At 40.7% G+C, this 15436-nt stretch overlaps 1 protein-coding gene across 22 annotated transcripts in view; it reads right to left on the reverse strand.

Moving 5' to 3' along the window:
* The window catches only part of fnbp1b (formin binding protein 1b), a 106805-nt gene that overhangs the window by 66156 nt on the left and 25213 nt on the right, over positions 1–15436 (reverse strand). For 21 of the 22 annotated variants that reach the window (XM_074689768.1, XM_074689769.1, XM_074689771.1 and 18 more), the window contains exon 2: positions 8902–9017. In XM_074689768.1, the coding sequence (XP_074545869.1) occupies positions 8902–9017 (116 nt within the window). Of the gene's footprint in view, positions 1–8901; positions 9018–13042; positions 13349–15436 lie in introns of those variants that run through there. The other variant, XM_074689767.1, reaches the window with a different exon arrangement.

Below are 15436 nucleotides of genomic sequence, written 5' to 3' on the forward strand. Positions count from 1 at the left end.
ACACTGCCCCGATGGACCTGCCAAAGGATCATCCAGTACACCACTCAATCCAGCAGAGTGCTTTTTTCCTCCCTCTTCTTCATCCCCCTCTTCCTCTCTTCAGGTCATAAATCATCGCCTCCAGGAGCGAGCACTCAGAGGCAGTCACCAGAAACAGGCATGCCTTTCTTATTCTGCCGCTGCCCTTCTTATGACTCAAGCTGCACGTTCGTGGCACGAGATGAGTTCAGGTCAAATGACGCACGCTGCTGGGTTAGGATAAATAATCCACAGGATGTGTCTGGATATTTTAACAGTTATGATTGTGTCTCCTCTTCTTTCGAGCAGCTGCTGTGTTCTTTGACAGGTAACACTTCAACATGTCAGGTTTGTTTCATCGTGACAGCGTGACACTCGCCTACAAATGTTGCTGATGCTGTGTTTGAGGCTACTCTGTCAATAAAACATAATGACCTGCTCTGTGAGTGGATGGATCTGAAGCATGTTGTTTGCTCCAGCCTCAGGGATCCTGGGAACAATTTAGGAGCAGTTTGTAAAAAACTGAGGTTATCAAGACCAAAAGCAATGGGATCATTTTTGTTTCACGTTTTGTTTTCGTCATCTTTCGTCGTCTTTTAGTGACAGATTAAGGTTTAACTCTTGCTTCCCGGCTCTATGGGGGTAAAGGCTTTTTAACCATATAACAACAACAACATTCTGAGACAAAATCGAGATATCTGAGCCCAAAACAAACCTTTCAGCCACAAAGAAGTGTCTATAAACATTTAACTAGAGTAAAGATTCGTGTTTCCTCAGGTCTGTCAAGAGGACAAGTAAACAATTTATATGACTTTTCTGAAAACAGAGGTTGGACTGAGCATCTCTGAAGCAGTTAGTGGTTGGTTTGTCATTAAAATTGAACTTTTCAACTTGGGGAAATACACAAAATGTTTATTCTTCTTTTTCCTTTCTTTCGTTTTTTTTTTAGTTGCAGGAAACATCCTTATTTTTCTTTTTGGAGTTCACAAAAATATCTGTGTTTTTTTCTAGTGCTCAGCTTTAATGTGTGTCACTACCTTTAATTAAGGGTCAAATTTACTGTCCCACTGGTAAATTTTCAGAATAAGAGTAGGGATGAGCATCTGGTGTGGATACGGCAGGTAAAATTGGCACAAAAAAAAAGAGATGGTGCAATCTTTTGGCACTTAAAGCTGGGGTATTGTGCTTTTTAAAGGCTTTGAATTGTCTCTCTTGTACCCCTTAGTAGCTTTAACTGATTAACAGCTTAAAGAAATATATACAATTTTAATTTTCACACTGATGTTTTAGAAAATACTCTTTCAGGCCCCCCTGCTCCACCAACCCCCTTATCTCTGATTGGACAGTCCTCTTGAGTGCTCTTAGGGACCTTGGTGTTTGAGGCCCGCCCCTTCAACATGTCATGAACCAATTACGAGATCCTTATGTAAAGACTTCATTAGGGCTGCAACGATGAAGATTTGTCTTCTGTTTATATGTCTTCTTCCTTTGTGACGAATTATTTAGCGGTTGGCAACTAGCTGAAGGTGCATTAACGCCACCTACTGGACTGGAGTGTAGATTATCTGGGCTGCAGGGCTGTATGCGTCACATGTAAACAGATCAGCGTGGCAGAGACGAAGCCGAGCCGGCAGGTGAGTTTAAGTTGCAACATTTGATAAAATGACCTTTGATGGCACGGCAGTGCAACTGCAATGATCCAGCTCTAAAACACAAACATGCTCATCAATGACGAGCTGGGAGCTCAACCGCAAAGTGAGGAGCTACAAAATCCCACATACACTCTTTTTATATGTTGTGAAATGCATGGTGTGTCTTTCAGGATTTGTTTTGTCTTTCCATTAAATCATCACCCTGTTTGAAAACCACAAGGAGTTCATTAAACTAACATTAGCGTTAGCTGCTACAGATAGTGGTAGCGCAAGGGGTTGAACTGTTTGACCTGCAGGTGAAAAGACTGAGGACACATTTTTATTCATTTACCTTTTTGGCCCACTAAGTTCTTAATATGATGACATAACAATATTTTTTCTGTTATTTTGCCCGAACTGTTGATTCTTTAAGTGACAATAAATTCATGTTGTTTGTTTAACTTTATAAATGTAGCATCTGATCAGCTTTAACTATGCTCATATATGTTGTTTCTTTGAATATAAAAACAATAGTCAAACAATAGTCATCAACTAAAATAACAATATATGTTTGGTTTTTGCAAGTTTAACTAATACGGATTCTCATTCTTTATTTTACGATTAATCGATTAATCGATTAATCGATTAATCGATTAATCGTAAATTTAATCGTCAAAGTAATCGATTACTAAAATAATTGTTGGTTGCAGCCCTAGACTTCATCATTTCAGCAAGTCTTGTAAAAATCCAGTAAAGATTTTATGCATTTTTTAACTGTTTTGAGCAGCTGACAGACAGATTCAGAGATTTTTACAACATATGAACATGTAGCAGTTCAAATTTACATATTTAATCTACGTCCAGCATAGTTACTTTATATCCATATTCGACATAAAAGATAGCATAATATCCCCTCTTTAAGGAAGCTGTTTTATACCCTTTACTGATGTGTGTGTTTCCATTAACTTACTAATAAAGATGTCTGTTTAATGAAACATTTACAGAGAATAAATGCAAAAAACTAGCAACAGTACCCTGCTCCCTTGTTGGACACAGATGGGAAATACAGATCGCCGTGGTTACGTGTTCAAATAAGTGATAAAATATCTGATGCATGTGTTCAAGGACAAAATCCATGCAATGTGTCTGCGCTCCATCCAGATCTGCTCCTCTACAACCCCCCACCCCTACGCATCTCCTCCCTTGTGGTGTTTGCACTGTTGCTAGGCAGATCTGTCTATCTTGTCCTTCTCACTCTGTCTCTAATTATAGGTCTGGTTCCCACTCACTCAGTCAGATGTCAAATGCCAGACTCTGTTTGCCCACTAACCTCGATAAATTAAAAAAAATCACACAAAAATAGGCCAGTAGTTTATTCCTAATTAAAGGGATTAAACAAGCACGCGTGTCTGTGTCTGGTGATTACTTCTGTCTCTTTGTACTCTTTGAGAGCTACACACCAGGTGAGACTTTAACCGCCATAACCACGGCAGAGACAGACACATTCTTTCACCCTCACTCCTCTGGTTTCCTTTGTTCGCAGGACTTTATTCCCACTGTGTTATGGATTATGCCAGACTGGGATTTGGGGGAGGAGGAGGAGGAATTAATGCATCACCCTACTATGACTAGACTGAAGCATTGTGCATGTTTACACCAATTCAGGGGGAGAGGATTATTGGTGGATTAGTGCAAAGTGTGGTTGGCAGGAGGGTAGAAATAGTACAAATCAGAGTCATAGTGATAGATGGTACTAAACTCAAGGATTGGAGTGATTAAAACAGTTGTTATAGCAGATATCTGACATTTTATGGCTTCAAACCTTTTACTGTTGTTGTCGGTCGGCTAAGGCTGTATGTTTTTAAGCTTTTCAATTATCTGATAGATTTAACCTCTTGTGCTTAGCGATTTTATTTCTGAAACTTTGCATTGAGTTGAACTGAATTGGATGTCAGCTTCTGAACATCCTTTATGCCAAAGGGGTTTATCAATGATTACTACGCTCTAAATGGGACACTCCTTTTTTTAGCCATTTTCTAAGCAGCAATGTGGCCTCTTAAAGCAGGAAGATAAAGGCTGAAACTGGCCCCAATTTTAAGTATGAAACTATCCTCGGGAAATTTGGTTTGATAAAATGTTTCTTTAAAGATGCTAAGGGGAGTCTCATACACACCCTGTGATGAAAATGGGACTTCTAACCAGGAGTGTGTTTCTTTTGGAACAAATTTTCTGTGTTCAAGCCAACTTTTTACCGGATACAATGCAACAAGGTAAGGTATTTATCTGTACAGTTAAGGCTGATTTATGCTTGACACATCCGTGGGGTCCATGTGGCTTTGTGTAGACAAATGATGTCATTTTGGCACCTACACCCCCTTGAGTAGTCCTTTTCATACGGCAAATTTCCTCGCCATGCACACCTTAAAATTTCTAACATGCCGAACACAGATCAGCAGACAAGATGGCAGAAGAACGGGATCTCCTAGTGGTTGAAGTGCAGAAATACAGGCATCTGTATGACTCTTCACACAGAGATCACTGTGATAACCCAGTTGTAAATAATTCATGGTGTGACAAATATGCAAATGTGTTGTAAACAAAGGCAAACTTCTTCAACTCTCATTTAGTACTCTGGTAGATGTATGTTTGTGGTACACCACCCCCTGCAGTGTGTGTATCACTTCCGCGCACCACGTTCACGCGGTAAGCATAACACAGCCTTTACGTAGCGCTGTTGCTTGAAACGTGACAACAAGCAAACGTAAGTCCTTATCGTACGTCAATAGCCAGCTATGTGTAGCGCAACTAGCAGCCTGGTGCTAGGACATATCTGTAGGCTAACGTGACAACAAGCAAACTATCAGTTCGTACAGTAGGTTAGTAGCCGCCCATATGTTACTGGCAGCATGGTGCTGTGAGATGTATCTATAACGTATAACGTTAGTGAATCCTGGTTATGTCCTGCCAGTCATCTACCAATCAGAGCAAACGTAACCTCACTCTTCATTTTATTGATAGACTCTCAAGTTTGAACAGACCACTGCAGAATAACTGCTAGCTGTGAGTTGGAATGAACATTAGCACAAACAGTTTAGCCCTTTTAGCCTTTAGCTCGTGCTCTATCTCTCTCCTGTTTATCTTTCTTCTTCTCTTCTGTCATTTTTCTGTCTGACAGTTAGGCTCCAGTATCCACCATCACTACAAAATTAATCACAGAAATCGTTTTAAGTAGAGAAAAACACGGATCTCTCTTCTCACTACCAAACTTTGTCAGCTGGTGTGGTGTTGTCATAGAGACTTAGATCCCATATTTCTCAACCCGATCAGGAAGCTATGAAGTAGCATTTCAAAATAACCTAAATTGGCGCTGGCAATCTAGTTTTAAAGTGTGGATAACGATCAGGCATGTATCTAGAAGAGATCACTTAGAAACTCCTCACAGCCTCTTTAATGTATGAAAAATCCCTCTTTTCAGAGTTTTGCTTGCAAAATGAATCAATTCTGAAAATAGTTTCCAATCATCCTGACCGCTGTCTTATTGATTCAATCAACTCACAGAGGCAGCATTAGCGAAACCAGGGCTGTAATGCTTGAACCTCTAAAGGAGACAGCACGGTTATAAAGTTTGTCAGCTCACTTGTTGCTCTTTCCTGAGGAAGTCTGGTGTTTTTAAGAACAGAAGCAAAAGTCTCCCAACAACACTAATGACAGTAAAGAGGAGCAGATCAAAGGGCTAATTTGATTACTTTGTCAGCTCCAGCAGCTCTGCTCTTCCTCAGGTTAAAGTGAGCCTGTTAGATTAAACCTGCTTTCATGAGCTAAGTTGATTATAGAGGATAACTAGTCCTGAAGAATGGTCAGAGAGCACAGAGACACTGAAGAAGGTCTGTGTGTCAGGAGCACAGGAAAACCCTCTGACTCAAGCTGTCCTGATGTCCCACTTCTTGCCTGTTTGTGGCGATTTGCCAATGTCCGTGCACATGTGTGTGTGTCAGTTTGACACGGGGTCTTCAGGCTGGGGCTGAAAACATCCGCACCATCTGTGAGACCTGAAGTTCAACAATAGCAAACCTGACACAGAAATGTGTCTGCCTCTGTCTCTTTAGTCAAACATACTGTTCGCAGCTGCTCAATACCTAAACTATGGGATGTGTGTATGTGTGTGTGTGTGTGTTCAAATCTCTGATTACACATGCTTGAGTGTGACTGAGTGTGTGGTTTGTGGTGCTTCTGCAGCCCCACTAAAGTGGATGTTCAAAGAAAGGAAGTTTTTAACACTTCTGCAAAAGCTTCATATTTCAAGACCAAATGTATTGTTTCAGTCAAACCAGAAGTGAGCAACTTGCACACTTACCAGCATCGTTCAAGTGACTTTTTGACAACTACAGATCAATTTTAAATTCAGGAAGTCTGATTTTTATGTCAGAAAATTACTAAAAGGACAAAAATATTGAGCTTAATCAGTTTTTTTACAAGTCAACATATATGTCTTCACCCTATTAAAATAATGGCCTAAGTCATTTTTTGACGAAAAGAAGTTTTTGGCTTAAATCACCTCTGGATAACGCTGACCATCTCAGGTAAAATCTTTAGCTAAAAGGATCATGCTCTGTCAAGAGGGTGACTTAGGCCATTTTATTTCCAGCCTAAGTCAAAATTTTGGATTATTTAGGATTAAATGTGTGAATTTGGGCGCTTTAATGAGCTTTCATGATGGCGGCTGCTTCAAGAAGAAACCGAAACTTAAGTGCAGAAGAAGCTGTAAACATGCTTCTTGAATTAGTTTCTACTGGTAAGTGATTATGTTCACTATCATAAAGGCTAGGGTATAATGTTGGGAATTTAGTCTAAATTTCACAAGTTAAAGTTTAAGTATAAATTTAGCTACTTCTTACTAGCTACCTATTCCTGGCTAGCCCACTTATTTCTGTCACCAAACATTAATGAGCACAAGGCAATAATACCCCTCAAAGTTTTAACGGAGGTGTATGAGTATGCCAACTCAGTGTATGATTGGCCTGACATTTGTTCAGTTTAGTTTGGAGTTATTAACATTTTGAGTTTGTTTTATGGAATTAAAGGACGGTTAATGGTCAGGTTTCAAAAAGCTGTGAAAACTCCTGAATCTCTTGAGATTTCTTTCAAGTCCTCCTAGAAGCAGATATTAATTCAGCAGTACAGATTTCTGGAAATGGATCTGTAGGTTAAATAGTAAATTTGTAATCTTCATTGGTTTTTGCTTCTTCATTTGTTGGAGGATGTGTACTTTTCTTATCGTATGTGTTGTACACAACAAGAGGTATCAACCGATTCTTGTAAGGGTTGATTCGCTTGTAAATGGTAGTTACTCTGTGTAAGAGTTATTCTTTGTTGATTTACATCAATGTGTTTCACATTTTTTTCTTCTTTGTGTTGTTTGTAAGTTGCATTTACTCTGTATAAAAGTTATTCTCTGTTTAATTAAGCCGCGTTTCCACCAAGCAGTCTGGTTCGGTTCAGTCTGGTTTGGCATAGTTTGGTATAGTTAAGCCTGATCCTGTTTGCGTTTCCACAGCAAACTGTGCCCACTCGTGGTGGGCGGCGTTTAAGCTGGATGCCGAAAGCCGCAGCTGTTAAACAATAGCCTGACGACTTAGCAGCGCGACACAGTTTACCCCGCTAATAAATCCAACGAAGAAAAACTCGACACAGTAAACAAAGAGCACAGATGGAAGACATGCAGCATTTTATCCTCTCTGTGATTGGCATGTAGCTCTTTGATACAAAGTGCAATCAAGCTTTGTTTCAGAGAAGACAGTGTGCCGCCAGGAGAAATGCAGCCGCTGTTGCACGGTAAGTGACGATTCTTTCGACCAATCAACGGTCTGCAGTGTTGTAGCTCCACCTTCTGAGAGCGGATCGGTTCAGCACCCATACGAAAGGGTCCCAAAAAGTGGGACGGCTCATCTCAGTTATTTGGAGATCTGTTCCAGGATCAGTCAGTGGAAACGCCACAAAATGCAAGCACGCCATACCAAGATGAACCGAACCGATCTGCTTGATGGAAACGCGGCTTAACATTAATGTGCTTCAGTGAGTCGGGGCAGGGTCATATATGCTGTAGCTTCCTCCTGTCCCTTCTCAAACATTCTAGGAATGAATACATATTCATATTCATTACTCTTAGGATTGGCGCTCTTGGGCAACAAAGTGTGTGGTTTGTTTTCTACTTGCAATCTGCAAATGTTTGAGATAAATAACTCAGTCAAATCAAATCAAAACTGGATGTTGGAAATGGGTTAAGTTCAATAAAAAAGCAGCAAACAAGACCTGGAGAAGCAAGAAAAAATGACTTGGGACGTTATTTTAATAGGGTGACGATCTACTTCAGACTAAAGTGTGCACAGTTCACATGCTCGTATGAGCTAATGCATGCATGTAAACACAGATTACTAGTCCTATTATCTCAAGCTGACTTAAATCCAAAATAAGGACTGCTGTGCTCTGAGGATCAGTAGTGAAGGGTTACCATGTAAATAACTAGCTGGTATTGGCTGCTCCCTATAAAGTGGGGGTTTATTTGGGGGGAGGGGGTCAATACTTAGAGCATTAGCCATATTGCTAGTCCTCTTTAAAGATGAGGATTATGGATTTTGCAGGGTATCTCCCACTGTGCTTGGATAAGGCTGGTTGGAGAATGGATCCTTTAAGTGCTCGACTGCTCATGCTCCCATTACTGCCTTAAAAAAAAAATCACTGACTGCACCAAAACAGAGTTACAGTGGGGAGAAGTGGAGGGGGCGGGGCTTACACTTGTTGGAGGAGAAAAAAAATCTGGGTCAGACCTGGGGTTGATAATGCTGATGCCTTGTAGTCTCTATGGAAACACACGCTCCACCCCATCCCCCCACAACCTGACTTCCTCTTGCCTGAAGCAGAAGCTCGCAACAACAACAGACAGCGTGTACGCAGGAAACAGAGAGAGGGAAGCAGACAGAGACTTTGGTGGAGGAAAAAAAAACACAGAAGACAGAGAATGGCTCATTTAGCTCCACACCTAGCATCAGGCTAACACGCCTTCCTGAATCACTGCTTCACTTTTCCTCCACAGGGAAAGCAGAGGTCACGGTCGGCTCATAATGAGCTTGCAAGGATCCAATCTCTTGTTTCAAGGACACTTCACTAGGTCAAACCCTGCCGTACGAGGAAGGGGGTTTCTTTCTCCAAGCCACCTGGAGGGAAACAGTCAAACTGGATCCACTCAAGTACTCACCTAATTTGTTTTGCATAGTTGGTTTCGATCTCTGATCTCTCCTTGACAAATTTGGTGTACTTCTCCAAATACTCGATCCCCCACTGTGTATGCTTCTCCAAGTTGTCAAACTGATCCTGCAGGAGAGAAGAAAGCACAGTGATTAAATTAATGTGTCATTTCTCCTATCATGATCAAAAATGTGACAGAGAGCAAATGGCACATATCAAACCCTGATAAGGATTTTATTGTGGGCGCTTTTCCTGTGTCAGAAGGAAATGCATCAGCAATCAAGACTGTTGCAGACTAATCATCTGCATATTTATTTTACAGCACAGAATTCACTTTTTAGTAACCACCTGTAAACAAATACTCTACAGTTTTGGATTACAATATGAGCATTCTCAATAAACGCACCCCAGAGTCTTGATTTTCTACTGTTGGGGCCCTACTGGTTGTCCAATATTATAAGGGTTGGTTTCAAAAATATGCTTTAAACTTGTCAGAACAACATGTTTTAATGCGTAGTTTGCATTTCTGTTGGTGTCATAGGATTTTATATGACATTTCTACCATTTTTTAACCAATTAAAGAATCTTTCTCATTAAACTGTCCAGTATTTTAACCACAAAAGCATGAAAAGTAGTAAATAATTCAGCTTCCTACAAGTTATGGCAGTGTACTGATGAAATAAGTTTGTTATAAAGTATAATCTTAAAGTATCTTTAAAATAGTTCATTTCTGAACTTGATAAAATGGGTTTTGTTGGACTGAGCGAGTCAGTATCTCTGCAACTGGGTCAGTTGGTTTGAAATCATTTCAAATTTCTCTGTTTTTTTTTTACAGTGTTGCAGGCTGAGGAAATCATATTAATGGTATCATTTTAAAGAAAAATCAGACTTTTTATGAGAAACATTGGTTACACCAATTGACGTTTAGCAATTTTACAAACTGAACATGCCTTTCAGCCATTTTGACCGAGCCGCAACCTCTGGTCTAAGAATATGAGACAATGCTGAAGTGCCTAAATCTGCTGTTTCTTGAGTGACCGCTTGAGGCTGGCTCCGGAAGTACAGGAAATAACATACACACCAAGTCAAAACAGAATTTAACCTATTTACAGTCTGGTTCAAAAAATGTCTCCTGTCTGAGTCGCTAATTTTACTATCCACACACACTGTACGGGGGGTGAAATTTTTTCTGACTCAGCAGTTAAAAGGATATTAAGATCGCAAGCTCGCCCAATAAGAGGCACAGCTCAGGGTCATGTGACCGACAATCACCCTATAGCTGTATGCAAAGCCCTTGCCACTACCAATATGGCCGCTATAGCTGATGTGCTTCATTTACTGTTTCAGAAACAGATGGGTGACGTCGGGGAGACTACGTCCATGTTTTATACAGTCTATGGTTTTGACATTTGTGGTCGTCTTTGATGTGTTTATGGACAGAAAGGTATAAGAGGAGGGACGGAGACTGGGGAAAATAGTGGTATCCTAATGGGTACACGCTTCAACATGAGTAAGCCAACAGTTGTTTATAAAGGGCAAATCTGTTGAATTAACACAAAGGAAACTTTTTTTCAATCCTGTGCACTCTCCACTCTCCCTGTGAGTTTAATTACGAACAAACAAATTATTTCTTAACTAGCAGGTGCACATTATAACGATTAAGCCTGGTCTATATTTCTACGTCAAAACAACAACGTAGTTTATGCTTTGGTTTCCTGTAGCCAGTGTCCACCTCTTCTCAAATGTAACCACACGATGAAAGACAACGGCAAGCCCTGTGATTGGTCAGGTGGGCAAGATCGTGTTTCTTGTATTGACAACATTTCCGAACTTGCAGCACATCAGCTGTACATTTCATCTTTTCAGATGTCCCCTCCTGTTCTTCATTGTAAGACTTGGGGTATGGTCATTTAATCAACACCAAGTATAATACACTTAGAATTATAGATGTCCTGATCCGATCGGTCATGCTTTACAGCTGCTGTAAATCAAACCACGTTGCAAACATGTCCGCTGTGTGGGACTACTTCTCTTTGGAAAGTAATGATAGTAAAACAGCGTCTGGCAATATTTGTAAAGTGACTGTTCCTCGAAAAGGGCTTGGTTTAATACAACAAATATGATTTATTATTAACAGCTAGGGATGTTCAGATCAGATCACGATCACGGAAATCAGAGCTGATTACGACGTTACAGACTCAATCGAAATCAGACATTACATCACTTTGCTGCAGTCACACCATTGGTTGAATGCTATGGAGGCATTGTGACCGTAGAAGCAGCGTTAGCTCCAATCAGCCAGACAAGTTAGCGTTCTTTAAACACTAAAAGTTCAACCTGTTAGCAGCATCAAAATGTACCGTTGTACATTGCTCTGGTCGTTACCGGCAACCGTTTTTTGGTGTTAATAGTGACCATGCTAACTGGTGACTCAGAAGTGAGTACAGCTTAAAGCTGGGGCTGAAATGTATTGGATCGGGACTCGTTACAGGCAGATACTCAAAATCAAATCATGACTCAGACTCAGTGGCAAGAAAACCTGATCGGGACATCTCTATTTACAATAGAATCAGAGAAAGGTAGTGTTATCGGTCGGTATCTGCAATACATATCATGAAAAATTGGAGTCAGTCAAAAACTCTACTTAAAATCACTGTAGAAAAACAGTAGACAGACACATTGTGGGACTGGCAACAGCCAATCAAACCGACGACACTACCCTCACTGCAGACACATTAGCCACTACGGCGTGTGATCAACCTGGAAGTAAAACCAGGCTTTAGATAGAGGCCTCAGCATGATGGCTAATCTATCACAACATTTTGATGCAGTCAAGCTAACTATTAGATTGGCTTAGATAACTGGTAATAAGAAATTTTGAGTTAATTGGTGTCAGCACTCCAGAGTATCTGCCATCTCTCACACGCTCTTCCCATATTTGTCCTTATTCCATATTGTGCAGCTTTGCGCTTGATGTGTTGTGACCCTTCAACCAGAGCAGTCAGGCATAAATGTGTCATTCAATGTGTTATTCACAGCCAGTAATCACAGAGATGGATGCAGCCTCATATAGTTCAAACAGAAGCATGTCACTATGTCAAATGCCAGGACTTTGACGAACACAGAGGTAAAAGTCTGAAGAGTTGGTTTCTTATCTGTATTCTGAACTATCGGCTTTAAAAACGGCAAACTCTAAGTCTGATAACCAAACACAGCTGTTCAAGCTGAGCTCATTATTCACATCTAGACCGGTGAAGGAAAAAGTGAGCTGCTGCTTGGCTTTAAATTTAGCAGAAGAAAGCTCTCCATCTGGAAGAAGAATTAACACAGACACATCGAAGCTTAAGAAACCCAAACAAAATCAACCTTCGTGTAGCTCCAGCAGCCTCCCATCCTCTCCTCTCCCATGTCTGGATGCCCCCTTTAGTCCTGCTTCCTCCTGCACCACACCTTAACTGTGAGAAGTGTCGTCTCGAGACGACCTCGCAAAGTGCTCTCAGACTGCTCGACGCGTCTCCGCACTGAAAGCTTCTTCGTATCATAGGAAGTGGTTGTGGTGACGAATGCAGTGAGATATATTCAGTCTTTGCAACACTTTCAGGTAGCTCTAAAAGTAGGTAGTTAACTTGTAACCTCAGCAGCGCATGCAGAAACATCAAGTTAAAATACACTCAAGGTGCAGCTGTTTTAAGCTTATTCTGTTTGATATAATCACTGAGGTCGCTTCAAAAGAGCAGGCCCGCATTAAAAAAGTCCTAATTGAAGCACTCAAACGCAACAATGGGGATTACTCAGAGTGAGAGGAGCTCTGCAGTGAGCATTGTTAGACTCTTTCACTCATCAACAAGCCACTCAAGAGAAGAATAAGAAGATAAAACAACAAAAGAGCTGACATGACGTGCTGGAGAAACTCATCTTTGTGTATTTGTCTTTCCTCGTCATTTTTTCCCCTTTACAAACAGCTTCTTTCCACTTTAACGCTAAAAGCAGCGCGCTAGCTCTCAGGCCTGTGTGCCAATTAAAAGAATCAAGCTGCACTCACTCCATTATCACAAGAAGCAGGCACAAAGCTTTCCTGGAAGAAAGCATGCAGACCAGCAGTGTGCAATCACAATACCCCCACACTCCTCCACACGCATAACTCAGATTACCCTTTTCTGCAGGGGCACCATCTTATCCGGCGTGTCTCCGTGAGGAATGTGTACCCTTTTGAACCATCCAAATCCAGAAAATGTCCAAGCAAAACCAAAGGCTGAGGTCAGGCTACAGGAGGCAGCCACAGGAGACCATCTCCCAGGTATCCAAAGCGGAGAGAGTGAAGATTGTGTGTGGGAGCTGGGAACAATGTCCGCTGACCCCACTCCCACACAAAAACAAAGACACAGAAAAGAAACAAGAAAAGTAGTTCCCGGTTGTTTGTGCAGGAATCCCAGAGATGAGCCAGAGAGGGAGCACAGCGACACAGAAACCGGTTCACTCCAAATCTGAGGCCGGGGCTGCCTGCAGCAGTCAGGCTGAATGCTCCATCAGGCGTAAGGTGGAGTAAGTGGGATGAGAGGAGGACAGAGAGGAAAACAGAGGGGGGAGGTTTGAAAGGAGTCGAACTGACAGTAGAGGCGGGATTACATGGGAGGAGATTACTTTAAACAGAGGAGGGGGCTCCTCTGCACCGCTATGACCCCTTAAACTCTTCACTTTGGTTTATCGTAAATCCACAAAAACACACTTAAAGTAAAGATTATGATCTGCAGCATGATGAGTCACTCCACACTCCAAGCTCATGAATCTTTGCTGGTATCAAATGAGACGAGGAGGTGATACGGAGCCTGGACTAAAATGGAAAAGTCATAAACAAAAGCTTCGACTGCAGAGGAGGGAGCAGATTAATGAATTATGAATTAGAGTGAAGCCAATGTCAGAGACAACAACACATTATGAGAAAGTGTGTCAGACAAGAGTACAAAGTCTTGTAGTCTATTTGCACTTACACCGACCTCCAGCTTTGACGACAGGCTGCAGAGAGGGTCCTGAATATTCTGAGCATTTTGTAAGAAATTTATGACACGCAGTGGTACAACTTAGAGGTTCAGGTAGATTTACACCTGACTTTTAAGGAGAAATACGACAATATGCTATTCTCGCCATTCGTTTCTATTACAATTTTTGGGTGCAGATTTGATTTTTACTGAAAATCTTGGATATTTACAACTTTTAGTTTGCTTTCTTAACATAAGACCATGTAAAAAAGTTAAATGATACTGATAATGTCTACAGACTATATCAGGAGCCGTATTTTCCCATAAAATGCACTTCACGTGAGTCAGAGATAAACATTTTGCCCTCTGCTGGAAAAAAGTGGTAACTTTCCTTCCGATTCTTAACAAAGACAGAAATAAAGAATTTGGAAAAAAAAAATTGACAAAAAAATCCCAATTTTGATATTGCCAAACAAGAAATCCCAATATATGGTATAGCCATTTCTCTCCCACCCCTAACATATTCTATTCATAGTCACTAATCTAGGGATGCACAATAATTTCGGACAGTTATCGGTATCGGTCGATATTGGCCTTAAAATAAAATACCAGATATTGGTCAACACGCAAAAATCTACCGATATGATAAGCTGATAAAATAATGGGCTGAATACCATGTGAAAAAGTAGAATGATGATGTCTACAGTTGTGGCCAGAAGTTTTGAGAATGGCACAAACGTTTGCTGCCTCAGTTGTTATGGAGGTAACTTGTCAGGGTTGGGGCAATATGCTCTTCTTCTGATTCAGGATTCGGGTCTTTGATGATTTTTGGTGTACTGATTGAATCTAAACTCCTATTCTTTGATATTTCAGTTTTTTTGTAATTTTTAGTTTGCTTTTTTAAAACCAGACCATGTGAAACAGTTGAATGATGAAGACGATCTACTATCTGGAGCCATATTTTTCCTAAATATGCACATCAACTGTGAGTCAGAAATTAACGTATCACCCTCTGCTGGAAAAAGTCATTTTTAGAATTCTGATTTGAGTAGGGATGGGAATTTCGACTAATTTCCTAGCCGACTAGTCTCAAATTTTATTTGCGACTAGTCGACTAGTCTATAAAAAAGAAAACTTGCAATTTAATACACATATTAAGTTAAAAGTTTTAAATGCAAATGTGTATTTAGGAGCTATTTTAGCCCAAACATTCAGGACAAACTGTTAATTTAAATTTGATTGATGTAACAACAACTGACTGAATAAAGTTGAACAAATTAAAGAGAAATCCACTTCTGATGCGTTTGCCAATGCAATGCATGGCATTTATTATGAATTCTGTTTCAGTATGAAACTTGGATGCAGCAGCATGACAATTCCAAATATACAACATAGTAGCCTAGAATAGAATTTCCCTGAAAACCCTAGCACTTAAAGTGATATTCCGGGATGGAACAAGTTGGGTCCTATCACAAGGTTTAGGGCAGAAATTACCCCTACAGCAGTGTTTTTGTTCAGCAGAAGCCCAGAGCGCTCACACCAAACACCCCCTCCCTGCTCCTCTGCCGG

Source organism: Halichoeres trimaculatus, unplaced genomic scaffold (genome assembly GCF_033239565.1).
Source record: "Halichoeres trimaculatus isolate MK-OKI-2021-1 unplaced genomic scaffold, fHalTri1.1 fHalTri1_scaffold_16, whole genome shotgun sequence".
Taxonomy (NCBI): domain Eukaryota; kingdom Metazoa; phylum Chordata; class Actinopteri; order Labriformes; family Labridae; genus Halichoeres; species Halichoeres trimaculatus.